The sequence below is a fragment of the Hesperophylax consimilis genome, chromosome 13 (assembly GCF_061612785.1).
Source record: "Hesperophylax consimilis isolate HC1 chromosome 13, BYU_Hcon_1.0, whole genome shotgun sequence".
NCBI classification, from domain to species: Eukaryota; Metazoa; Arthropoda; class Insecta; order Trichoptera; family Limnephilidae; genus Hesperophylax; species Hesperophylax consimilis.
Genome location: NC_142848.1, coordinates 31,936,847 through 31,950,986, shown reverse-complemented (window position 1 = coordinate 31,950,986; position 14,140 = coordinate 31,936,847). Strand labels below are relative to the sequence as shown.

At 35.4% G+C, this 14,140-nt stretch overlaps 1 protein-coding gene across 1 annotated transcript in view; it reads left to right on the top strand.

Moving 5' to 3' along the window:
• The first annotated feature begins 4,075 nt into the window (after positions 1 to 4,075).
• LOC149418814 (uncharacterized) overlaps positions 4,076 to 14,140 on the top strand; it is a 32,477-nt gene continuing 22,412 nt past the window's right edge. Inside the window, exons 1-4 of the mRNA XM_089639014.1 lie at positions 4,076 to 4,397; positions 5,240 to 5,504; positions 6,097 to 6,215; positions 10,205 to 10,359. Coding sequence (XP_089495140.1) covers positions 5,295 to 5,504; positions 6,097 to 6,215; positions 10,205 to 10,359 — 484 coding nt within the window. The 5' untranslated portion in view covers positions 4,076 to 4,397; positions 5,240 to 5,294. The remainder of the gene's footprint in view (positions 4,398 to 5,239; positions 5,505 to 6,096; positions 6,216 to 10,204; positions 10,360 to 14,140) is intronic.

The window sequence follows — 14,140 nt, the reverse complement described above, 5'->3', positions numbered from 1 at the left end:
AGAATAGGAATGGTGTCGAGTAAAGCTCGCTTAAGCTTTTATATGAAAATCTTCAGATTTTCAGAAACTACTTGCAAAGTCACCATTCTCTACACGAACCCATTATTGCGACACGGTGCTCGCAAAATAACATTATTTGTATTTTTAATTAATTGCTAAAGCTCTCTAATACGAATCCGGAGGTCACACGGTCGAATACGGGCGTGCGCAAGTAATTTTTTTTTCGAAGGAATCAAATACTTTGGGGTGTGACATTATACAGGGCGTATCGGCACTAACCCGACAAACTTTAACCAGCTATTCCTTAGCATATTTGGAGTAAAAAATGTTATGGGCACTTTGCTGTCCGGTAGCATTTTTTTTCAATTAAAAACAAAAAAAATTAAAAATTTCCCCACTCCATCACTGTCATTGGCATTGCTTTTGTGTTCAACAGCTGTTATAAGCAAGTGTGTCGAAAAGCGTCTTCGCTCTTTCGCACACACTAAATAATAATAGTTAAAAATTCGACGAATGGTGCCGTGCCATTTCGTTGTGATTGTAAAAGCGCGCCAATATAGGTACACACGTACATTATTCAACGGAATTCGAATAAAATATTGCCAGATGGGTTTTCAAACTTTGACAAAGGATAAAACAGTGGTGACATGTGGTGAAAATAAATATAAATAAATATGTTCTGTTGTACAATAAAAAATAATAATAATTTTTTTATTTAAAAAAAACGTTACCGGACAGCAAAGTGCACATAAGATTTTTTACTCCAAATATGCTAAGGAATAGCTGGCTAAAGTTTGTCGGGTACGTGCCGATACACCCTGTATATTAAATGAAAAAAACACACTTTGAAATACACCACTTTTTTATTGAATTAATAACTGACAGCCAACCAGGTTTCACTTATCTCAAGCTTCTTCAGGGCTATTATATTAACCATCAGTTACCTGGTTGGCTGTCAGTTATTAATTCGATTAAAGAGTGGTGTATTACAATGTGTGATTTTGTACTTAGTACAAATTTCATTTTATTAAAATTAGGTTTTTTCACATTTAATTAATTTAAAATTAAATAATGTATATCTACCTACTTGCGACACGATTTAGAGGGTTAGGTACTATCAATCTTCTTCTTCTTTCGTATGGTGGGGGGTCAGAGGGGGACATCTAGATCTGCGAGCCATTTTAGGGCCTCAAGCGTCGCCATGTGGACCTCATCAATCCCGCCGGGGAATGAATGGAGCGGGCATTCGTTGACCACATGTTCGGTAGTCTGCACCGCACCACATTCACACATCGCCGACTCTTTAAGGCCCCATCTGTGCATCATGTGGGCACAGCGGCTATGGGAGCACCTTAACCTATTGATGGCGGACCAGGTTTTGCGAGGCAGTGAGAACCCAGGCTGTCTCTCGGTGGGGTCCTGTATGAGATGGGCATTTCCCACGTTGGCCGTTTGCCACTCAAGTTTCCACCCATCTTCTGGGGTGGGAGGTAGTCGGAGGAGCCTCTCTCCTTCCGCCCAGAAGGGCTTTCGGGACTTCAAGCGGCATGCCGGGTGGGAGACGACATCTTCGTGTAGAGGTATTGCGCTTTTTTGCAGCGCCTTCTTGTATTCCCTCAGTGTTGCAATTTCTCGCCTGATGGGTACTATCAATAACATCCAGTGAATTACCACCATTCAGAATCAATATTTTGCTTGAAATGTCTTTAACCGTGTTTGATGTCCAGATCTGAATAGTCAGGTACCTCCCCGCAGTCCTCTTCCCTCCCTAAACCGTCAGCCTCACGACATATCCATATTGAGGATGCCATAGACTCACTAGCTCCCGTTAGCGGGGAGCACTTGGGAATCTTGTGCGGTAAAATAAACAAAAATAAAATATCAAAAAACCTGATTAGTCCGTCAGAAGACGTTGCCAAAACGAGAAGATTTTTTATCAATGTAATTCTTATTTCAATGTAAATTAAGCACAAACACGTCTCTAACAGCGGTCAGACGTTTCAATTTTGGTTATCAAATGGAGCTTGAAACCTTCTTACAACAAAGTTGACCAAGTTTTTGTAAAATGGAAACGTCTGAACCCACTAAATAACATCCTAAAACAATGCAATCCAACCTAAAATCTGTAATCTCAAATTTGCTTTGAAAGGATGAGTTCTTTCTCAGAATTTGAAAATTCATCAAACTTCAACGTTCATTTTCAGGTTCTGTGAAAGTCCTATTCAAGTTCTGTTATTATATAATTATAGGTTAGTTGCTTTACAGAACTGAAATAATAATATAAATTGAAAAAATCTTTCACAGAACTTGAAAATTATGTTTTAAATTTGAAGAATTTTTCAAATTCTCAGAAACATCCCATCCTTAGTCATTTGTAGTGAGATTTTTCCTATATGTATTTTAAACGAGTCAAACCATTTTCTTCGTCTTTTTGAACAGTTATTACGGAGCTTTAACGTTGATAATAAATACAAAAATAACCTTTTTTCATTAAATCTTTATGTGCAAACGATTATAGCAAAATCTTCATAAAAATATATCAATACCTTTAGTCTCGAAGTGTCACGAGGTATTGAATGCATGGGGCAATTTTCTAGGACATTTTCCATTGTCTTTTTTAATTGTTGCTCTTATGAATATCCCATTTTATGCTCTCGGGTCTCCGGTTACCCTTTTTGATAATATTCTATATCAGTCTGAGAGATATCGTATAAAAAATATTATTTCTTTTATCTCATTTTTCTATGATGCACCGCTAATTGATTCAATAATTGAAATGGTAACTTCTTCGACTTGAATTGAAAATCGCGTGTTTGAAACACAGCGTAGGAAAATCATTACTTTAAAAAAATATTATATTAGCTGTAGGTAACTACTTGCAGTAATACCTCTTATGAAAATAAATACGCATATCCACCTGGTAGAGAGGTGAGGATCTCTATTATGAATCCGGACGTTGGAGGTTCAAATCCCGGTGTGCGCAAGTAAATTTTATTTAACTATTTTTTTTAAATACATTACTTAAAAATAATTTGTAGTATTTTTTCGGCACTACTCTCAGCCTTGGTGAAGGACCACAATTCGTAATTGAAATTTTCCTTTAAATGGCTTTAGCCGTGTTTAGTGAGCAGATCTTTATAGCCGGGCACTTCCCCCATCTTCATCTTCCCCATCTCCTTCCCCTTCCCACTACCTCCCGTCTCACATAATTCAACTTACCCCAATTGGGGATGCCATAGTCTCACTGGCTCTGGGCGGATTGGAGCAATTGGAACTCTTGTGCGGTACTCACATAAATAGGTACCTCAGGTACCTACTTATCCATATACCTTCCAACCATCTTAACCCCTTATACTTCCCCTCTCCACAATCATCAAATGGTTCTGCCACAATTCCGCTGTGTTGTGGCAGTTGGAACTCTCGTACTGTATCACATACAAATTATATAAAAATATACAAATTAATTATTTTATATCAGGTTTTACAAGATTTTGTGAAAATGCTGTACCCCTCCGACTTGCTGGTGGATGCAAAGAATTTTTATGGAGTGTAATAAAATGATTTCCATGTTCACAAGCCACCCCGTCGCTTGGGGCATGTCACCCTTTAACGCCCATAGTCATCGTATTACTATAGGCCACTTTGAATTAAATAACACAGCCATAAATATAATTTGAATATCGGAGACTGGGCAAATAATGATATTGCCCTAGATATTTATAAAATCATTTTTCTAACATCAGAAAAATTATTGTTTATAATGGGTTTGTTTCCTCCGAAGTTTCTTCCGTGATACCTATTTAATTATTTAAAAAAATAGCTCACATATGGATTATTCATACGCAAATGCATATAATACGATGTCTAATAATATCAATATTTTAGATTTTTTTGGTTTAGTGTGCTCCGTTTCAACTCTAAAGTAAGTAGCTACTTTGTGAATGTATGCATTTACGGAGCAAAATAATATAGCGAATCGATAACGCAATCGATGAATATTAATTAAAAGAAGAAGATAAAATGTATTTTTGCAAAGCCAAATGTCACTTTTCTTCAATAATATTTACATTAACCTCAAAAATGTTAGTAATCTTCTGTTGTCTTTCTATGTTTATTTTATATTTAATAACCGAATTTTAGTTTTAACAACGCGAACATGTAGATTGTGTGTTATTCTTTCATGTTTATTTTGTTTCAGTGATTTCTACGTTTATCAAATGAATCTTCTGATAAGAACCATTTTAGATTCTCATTGAGTACCTAGTTGTAATGTTTTAAGTTTTAACACAATACAAGATATATTTCGCATGCACAAGTTGATAACGGCACGCTAAATCATACCGATAAACCATTTACAAATTGTGTTTAGCTAGTGCAGATGTACTGCTGCGCTGCTGGTAAGTAGGCTAAATAACCTTTTGATAAATCGATTTTCTAACGCCAAATTATGTAAAAATAATAAGTGTTATTAGTTGTTTTCGTTATCTTCTGGGTCAGTGTTACAGTCAACAAAATATTAATATAAAAAGATAAGTAATAGTGATATAACATTATTGTTGGGTTTTTGTAAATAGATATAATTTACTTTGGACAAATTGTTAATTTATTATAGATGCCTTGTCATGAAATTATTATTTTCTATTGTCAAAGCAAACTTTTGCTTTTTTAATTAGTTGTTAATTCATTTTAACACACTTCCAGATATTTAAAGAGTTTCTGCAAGAACACTGAGAAAGTACATGACATAATATAATATTTATTTATAATTTGCAATTGAAAGATAAAAACAGCTTTTTTATAAAAATGATTTCATCAGTGTTAGATGAAATCATTGTGCATTGTGTTCCTTCTCTGATATAAACAATATTTTATGGTTACTGCTTACCAAAATTCTTATTTCTTTTTTATCTACAGCATTATAATTTCTACTAAATATCATTATTTTCCAATTTATAGAATATATGTATTGCATTACACTTTATTTTTAATTTTGTGTAATACCACACACGAGCCCCAACTGCTCCCAGCTATCCGGGGACAGTGGGACTACGGCATCCCCATTTAAGATATATGTTATTGTGTATATCTATTGTTTGTGATTTTGAAGGGAGTGGAGAAAGGAAATAGATGGGAAGAGGAAGGTTGGGAAGTACCTGGCTATTCAGACCTGGTCGAATATTTCGTTTCTGAAAAGCGGTCTTTTACCAAGGCGATAATATAATTTTTTTGTACTTTTCAGGGTTGATCATTGATAAAATAAATATTACAGAAGGACAAATAGTAACAATTTAGCAATGGCAGGATCGAAGCCCGGTAAAGTGGATGATTTGTTTTCGGCGGGGTTAAATAACCAGAATGATCCACTCCTGCGTCACCTGTTTGAGGAGTCGGCAGCCCTGGACGTGTACGACAAGTCCTGGATCAACCTGGCTGCCGGCTGCCCTGGTCCTGATCTCCTCAAGGCCCTGACGCCTATCTTCAGAGAAGCAACGCTGCATAGAATGGTAAGACAACTTCTTTAACCCTCCCTCACCGGAGGGGTAATCCACATCCCCTTTTGTAAGATATCTGCTTTTTTTTATATAGCATACTCCGATCTGCCTTTAAAAAAAATACTCTCCCCTCCCCCCATTCCCTGATTCAACAATCCTTTTTAAAAAATTCGTGAATATTCATATCGTGAAATTAGTGAGTGCGGACGTGAAAAGTTCATTTTACTAGAAATGGCTGCAAGACTCTCAGGCTTTCAATTACTCGATTTTGTATTTTCCCATTTTTGCATTACTTAATGATTGGCTGCCGGGGGATGATGGAAGATGGATGATGTTTGGTTCAAACAGTAGGTATAAATAATATAGTAACTAATATCTGAGTTTTACTGGAAAGGACAAAAAGAATATCAAGAGACACGATTGCTCCGCGATATATTGGGGGCCTTAGTGACCCTCCTGTTTTCTTGTTACCTTTACGTAAAGGTTATAAGAAAACCTCACAATATTCTTTGTATCGTCTACTCCCTTTATTAAAAGCTGAAATTGTTGCTGATGGATGACTTACATTCCTGATTTATCCAGTAATCTGACAATATTATTTCAGGAAGTCGAAGACAAAAACAATCATTACCTGTTCCAGTATGGCCCCACAGCTGGTCTCTGGGGGCTCCGTGAAGCTCTCTCACACTTCTTGTCCAAACAGTACGAGGATACTGTTAACAGGTAATTGGCAATTGCTTATATGTAATCTATATATAAATTTATTTATTTATTTACGGACAAATAGTCCATTAACAACATATTAATTACACGAATAAGTTTTATAAACAGAGATGACAGTGAAAGGAGAGCATATATAAATGAGGAGCGAAGACAATAATAATGACAATAATAATATAAAAGTAAGAATGGGAGATAATAATAAGTCAAAGCATGAAGATGGTTCAAAGGGCATTAGAAATTAGACATTGCGTATTGACTGTCGAAAGTCATTTAGGCATATACCACAAAATTCAATGCTTTGACTTGACAGTGAGTTGACAAGTCTCGACATTCTGGACAAAGGAGAATGGTATCCATAATTGGTAGAATGTTGATTGACGAACAGCAATTCATTATTTCGGAGTCTACGGGAAGGGATGTTGAATTGGATAAGTTGCAACAAAGCAGGTGAGTCTGTAATACCATTGATAATCTTAAATATGCAAATCAGATCAGTGTCCCTTCTACGTTTCTCCAAAGAAGAAATGTTTAAAGTTTGTTCAACTTCATCATATGAGTACTCTCCTCTTACAAGACCCAACCTCCAAGCGATTCCTCGTAGGAAGTAATATAAATTAATAATTAATTATAAAATATAAATTCATGTTTCTTTGTTTGTCCCCTATAGGGAAAAAAAACTCAAAAACTATTTCGCTGAAGATTTCAAAGTGTCTTCTTATTAGTTCCCGAATGCCTAAAAAAGTCTTAACACACTATCTCTTCACTGGGATAAGACACGGACTCAAATAAAAGTCAAAATAATGCAGTTTTTTAACAATAGCGATTTGGATTTCATGATGGTAGAAAAAGTCGGGGCTCTCCAAGGAAGATTTTTTTTTTTCAAAGACAAAAATTCCCTGGTTACGGATAACCTGACAATATTTGAAAATCTCCTACTAACACCACACCAAGCGGAAAATGTTGCTTGTGTTGTGACGGAGGACTTAGCCAGCCGAGGAATGGAACACACTACACCTGGGTGGGACCCAAACACAATGTCAACTCAGCCACCGACCGGTCAATGAATCAAATATTTACTTGTGGTAAAATGAGAAGTAATTGATGAATGAAGAAGGAGGTATATGGAGAATGTATGACTTGGAAGTAAATGCTTGAAGGGGTCAAGGATGTCTGAGATAGACATGGCACAATCAAGACAATAATATTATTTCCACATTAAAAATGCACCCAGTTGTCAGGTACTCTAGAATTCACAGCCTCAAAACTTTACCCCAGACTATTTGTAAGTCCCCTAGCAACGCTTTATACACGTCAGCTAGTTATCTTATAAAGGGACTCAGGTCATAGGCACATTGTGCTATCTCCCATGTTTTGCCTCAATTACTTGACAGTAGTCCAGTACCTTTAATAAAACCCACAATAGTTGTCATTGGGTATTTGTCTTCTAGTTCCACAACATGGCTATCTTTTTGTCTAATCAAGTAATGTACACTTCACACTCTTCATATTGTTTCTTATAGCTATCAGTGTCACCGGTGGATCATGCAATCTTAGGAGTAGTAAGATTATCAGTCCACATATTATGGCTTACTCCTGCTTGCTACAAACTCCTGGGGTTTATCTAGGGTTGCCAGATGGTCCAGATCACAGACATATGAATATATAGACTAGAAATTAAAGGTGAGGGGTAAAATCAACTGTTGAAGAACGAAGGGGGTAAAGCTGACTGTGATTCGTCAATAAATCAATCTGACAGTATATAGGCATCTCGCATTATAATATCACCATTTAGTTCTTAAAAGTAAAATCTGCTTTTGAATGAATAGACATTTTTACATGGGAGCGCAAATTACTCGCCACGTTATGAACAAATTTGCGAAGTCCAAATTCGGCAAAAAAAAATTTCTTCTATTTTCAGAGTCGAATATTTTCTTTACGTATTTAGTAAAGACACTTTTATAAGTGTTCATAATTTACTTCCCAGTAACAACGATGCGCACACTTGAGAATCGCTACATTCGACCAATGTTGGAGGGTTGTCACAACCGTTCTGTTCCTATTAATAATAAAATATTGAAATCTTTAAGAAAATATATAACATTTCACTTTTAAGAAGATAATAGAAAAGTAAAACAACTAAAAAAACAAATGAAATTATATGCACACAGTTTTTACCAGCGATTTTCCTAAGAGTATTTGGAGTAAAAATTTGGACATCATTTTGCCTTCCGATGACACTTTTTCAATTAAAAACAAAAAACATGATTTTCTATCACACATCGCCACTCGGTATAACCTAGCGCATTACGTGATATTCACTCCTTCTCGTTCCAGCAGTACCGTACATACGAAACAAGCGCGTACCTAACACGTGGTACCTAAAGCGCAAAAGGCGAAGGCACATCCCTGATTCTTATGCAAACGGCTTTGTATTTTGCGTCCAGATGTATCTCGATGTGATAGTATATGTTTCTACAACTGATTCATATTATACGATGTGAATAAGCTTAAAATGATGCTTACATATGGAATGTAATACGACAATTGGGTTTATTCTCTTTTTCACATCTATTTTTACAAGTTTTCATAGCACAAGCCACTATTTTGCCGTGTTATTTCATAAAATGCCTCGACCATAGCTCGACGCTAGTTCGAACAAGAATGATGACGTCACATTCTCAAGATTCACGGGAAGCCATACGCGAGCCCAGCCGGCTCCAATGGAACCGGTATGGGGAGTGGGGAATAATACGCTTTTAATCACTTAGGGCAGGTCTACTAATATTCATATGTCTATGGTCCAGATAAAAAAACCGAACATTTTTTTATCAAAGGGTCCCCCCTTTGAATTTTTTTAGTAAAATTTGTCGAAATTCAAAGGGTCCTTTGATAATCATAAACCCCTTTGAATTTGACCAAAACAAACAGAGAAAATTACCAAAAATTTCTGACGGTGAACACAATGAAACACAAAGCAAAAAATCGCTTTTTAACATATTTGGCTACTGCTTTAAATAATCGTTTATTTCCTGAAATTGTATCTTTAAATTCAGTGGAATTGACATTTAAATTGAAGAAAACACATAATTCGCTTTTTTTACGGTATTCACACCTAGTCTATTTCTTTCGTCAGTCCATACATTACCCTTTACACTAAAAACTCTTTCTACGAAGGCATTGGAGACGGGAACACTGCACACGTATTGTACCATTTTCAACAGATTTCAGCAAGTCTTGCTACCACCCGCCAGAATCGCTCACGGCTTTGCTCTGTAAATTATCTCGTGAGGTATATATGTCGCATATTTTCAAAAAATCCGGACATTGAGTTGTCTGGTTTACCAAAATTTTCTAGACCGGACAGTACGGTTTTTTGAACGCCTAAAAAAAAAACCCGGACATCTGGCAACCCTAGGTTTGTCATCAGAACATATAAATATCTAATGACCCAGAACAATGATAGCCATATTCGATGGCATTATAATAAGCAAGCTGAAGTAAGCTAGTTGTGTATGGACTACTGAAAATATTCCTCTTTTCCTGCCACTGAGAGCTTCTTTGTAACCTCTCTTCTATTGAATACATCCTTTATGAGAATATGGAGAGGTTTCAACAGATATTTTTGCAGTATTCATTGAATTTGAAACATTCATCAAATTTCAAAGATGATTTTCAAGCTCTGTGAAGGTTCTATTCATGTCCTGTTATTATTTCAGTTTTGTGAAGCCCCTGGCCAATAATGATATAAAAAGAAAACTTGAATAGAATTGTCTCGTGTCCATAGGATTTGGTTTCATAGTGCAGTCGGTATCCTTTGTGCAACTTGACATTCTGTCCGCCAAATCCGTACAATACATATTGAATCATTGATAACGATAACTATACAGTTAGTTACCTATTTATGAAGCTTGAATAGTCAAGTGAGAAGGTCTGTAAACCATAAAGCAGAAATCCGATTGTTTGAATCAGCTGTACTGTGACTGTTTCAGAGCCGACTTGGTGTTGACCTGTGGAGCCAGTCACGGTCTTCATCTTGCAGTCAGCATCCTCCTGGTGCCAGATGCTCTCATCTTCGTCGAGGAGTTCACATACATGATCGCCTTGAGCACTCTCCAGACCTTCCCAATGCATAGAATTATCAAAGGTATAGACAATTCCGTCGTGAGTCGTACACAAAAGATGTTCATCAAAGCCAAATGCTTCCATAGTTATCTTTCGTCTCATATTTCTTATTTTCTTATTTTGAAGAAAACCTCATATAGATCATTCATTTAGCTTTATGGAAAATATATTAAAACTATCCGAGAATTGAGCCGAAAATATTTCTTTATTATATACTATCTGTATCCCGCCACGCATTGCTGTGGCTCAGTCTGTCTGTACAGACAGAGAAACAATAGCACATGTTGCTTTTACGTCCGTAAGATGGCGCTATTTTTAAAAAAAATCATGTTTTTGCCTGTCACTGGTTACACTAGAGCATGTTTTTATCTGTCACAGGTGACATCTATATAATAAAGGTATATAAAAACACACGCCAATTCAACGTTGTGTCAAAATTTCAAAGCAATCGGTGAGAACTTTCGGAGATTTAAGATTTTGAACAATTACATTTTTATTTATACACGGTGTCCGGAAACTCGTAGTACAAGCGGGAAACTGGAGAATCTACACCACATGGGGAACCCAAATAAACATAAAGTTTTTTGATTTGAGCATTTTCACAAAAAAAACCAAAAAAAAATATTATTCGACTATTTTAGGGTTAAAGTTTTTTCTGGTGTTTAGGGTTGAACAACAGATGTATTAACCCTGCAGAGCAGAAATATTTTATGATTACACCGGATTAAATGAAGGGTGATTTCAAAATAATGCTTCAAATCCGAGTTTCTTCATTTGTTTTACTTTCAAATAGTTTTAATTAGTTGGGTACTTTGATCTTCAGTAATAATTTATAAGAATTTGATTAAAAAAAAAAAAAAAAAAAATCAACTTCTAACTCGATTTACTCGATAACGGAAGCTCAAATAAAAAAAAAAAATACTACAAAATCGACTCCAAATGTGATGTAGATTCACCAGTTTCCCGCTTGTACTACGAGTTTCCGGACACCCTGTATAGATAGATTTTTTTATAACATTAAAGAGAGAAAAAACATTTCTCTGAATACAGGGTGTCCTGGGTAAAGTGCACTTAGCTTCGTGAGGTGATTCTACATGATGGTAGAAGTAAAAAAATTAACAATTATTTTACAAGCAATAATTATTCGCCTGAAACATTGAAAAATCTCCTGATAAAAGATGCATGACGCCAACGGGACTCGAACCCGTGTCCCTTCGATTTCCGGTCGACAGCTCTGACCACTGAGCTATGGCGGCTTATCTCTTATCCGCGAAATAATTCAATATATACTAGTGTTTCATTCAACAATTACTGCTTGTTACATTTTTTCACCTGAAAACAACCAACTTTATTTTATATGAGAAAGGCATTGTAATTGCTAACTCTCTCACTAGATGGCGTCTTATGTATCTGATGTATCGTCTGATCTATCTTTTATCAGGAGATTTTTCAATGTGGATGAGTGTTTCAGGCGAATAATTATTGCTTGTAAAATAATTGTTACCCTTTGTGCTATGCATAAAAAATCTTGTCTTAAACATTAGTTTACCAGAAAAAGAAAATAATACGTAAAAAAGATAAATAACTTTTGTTGAAATTTCAACTTTTTATCCCATACTAAAATATTTTTCCATAGAAGAATATTTATTTTCCCATACAAACAATTCAAGTTTTTTTACATAAAAACTAACTTAAAACGTTGAAATTTCGAAAAAATGTAGAATCACCCCTTGAAGTTAGTGAACTTTACCACCAGACACCCTGCATAAGTATTTATCCTGGGGAAAAAACATAAGACAGGTATAATATACTTTTATTTTATAAATATGAAAAAAAACTTATCTTGTAAGACGGTACAATTTACATAATTCAATTAAGGCGATGCCATACGTAGTAATTCAAAATCATGTGTTTTTAGTTTGAAAATTTGGTCGCCTAGAAATTTTTCAGATGCTTTAATTAAATACTGCGAGTGGAATACATCTTGGCCTTTGAAATAATCGAGTATTTTTTAGTTAAGTCTTTTTATAAGCCCAGAAAAAAATAATGTAAAGGTCTATGAAAACTGCTTTAAAGTTCAAAATCTCCTACTTACAAACTCATTGACGGTTATGATTTTATTGTATAATGTGGCAAATTAAGTTATTTATAAAATGATCAAAAAAAAATTAAATATTTATGCCTGAACATCCACAAAATAAAATAAAAGGCACTTTTTGGCCATGTTTTTTTCTTGCATAAATCAAAACAGGCGGATGGTGTTAAGCGGGAATTTAAACCTTATCGCCATCTACGTAAGGGTTGTTATTGATAGCGGCTTAATTTAAAATACTACACGACGTAGTGTATCGCCTTAAGGTAAAACTTACTAGGTCCCGGGAGGATGGCATTCCAAGGGTTAATTTTTCAATTCATCGCAGTTGATAGGAAATCACGGCTCTCAAACTTCTCCTGTGTTCAATTCAGAAAATTTCTCAAACTTTCTGCAAATAATTAATTAATATCAGTCAATATCAGAGATGTGCTTTATTTCAAATAAATCCATTTCAAATGGAAATGCAAAATGCAAAATGGGTATTTTCCATTTTGCATTTTAAATGCTTTTCTAAAAACCATTTTGCATTTTGTATTTTAAATGCTTTTTTGCAACATTCTTCCTACTATCTCCACTCATCTTTTTTTCATAAGCCCCAAATATCAGTCGGTCCTCAACCTCGCTATGAGAGATAATTTACATTTGTCAAGTTGCTCCCTGGTAGGAGCCCTGGCAATTGAGTGATACCATTACAAAAAATACTGAACATGGGGCCATGACGCTATAATATTAAATGTTAGAAAGCAGTTTCTATGTTTTTACGTTGGCAACATTAGTCAAGAAAAGTTTTGACCCATTTCCCTTTTGCATTTCAAATGGTTTTGGGTACCCATTTCGCACATCTCTGGTCAATATGTGGGGGTCTTCATAAAGATTGCCTATAATAATAGTACTATATCTTAATTGCCTTCTTTATTACACTATAGGTCAATGAGATGAGATTTACTGGCCATAATCGTGTGGCTTTTCTGCTATTTTATGCTTATTTTGTGGCTTTTTCAGAATTAATGTTATTTAATGACACTGTCCTGTCACTGAGAGCTTCTTTGTAACCTCTTTTCTATTGAATACATCCTTTATGAGAATATGGAGAGGTTTGGACAGATATTTTAGCAGTATCCATTTTATTAGCAGTTATAATAACTAGTATAATATGCTAGCTATAACTTACCAGTATAAAAATCACAGGATAGTCCGAATTTTTGATTCTTGACAAATCAGTTCCAATTTTCGAATTTATGAAATAATTTAATATTTTAGTACAGGTAGGTACTTTATCGCTTTTCTGAACTCTTCACGCAACTGATTCCAATTTTGAAAATGACACTTATGTTCAAAGCGGTGACCGGATAAATCATCAAAATTATAATTCATCACATCTTTAAAAAGTTATATTAACACATTGTCGTCGGGACACGGCCTTTGCCGTTTTTCGCGGACTGTCGGTCAACTGCGGGACACGGCAAATGCCGTTTTGGTCAACTGTCGGTTTTTGGCGAGAAACGGCATTATACGGGTTTGTTATCAGCGTGAAATTCTATGATTCATAAGTGGAATGGGCTCTTCAATTAGGCGAGACAACCGCAAAAGACTCTTTTTTGACAAGAAGCAATTAAACATATAAGTTATTGAGTGTGCGCCTTCGACCTTAGACGACACTGTTCAATTTACGCTATCAGATTTCACACATCCAGCGATTGTAAAATTG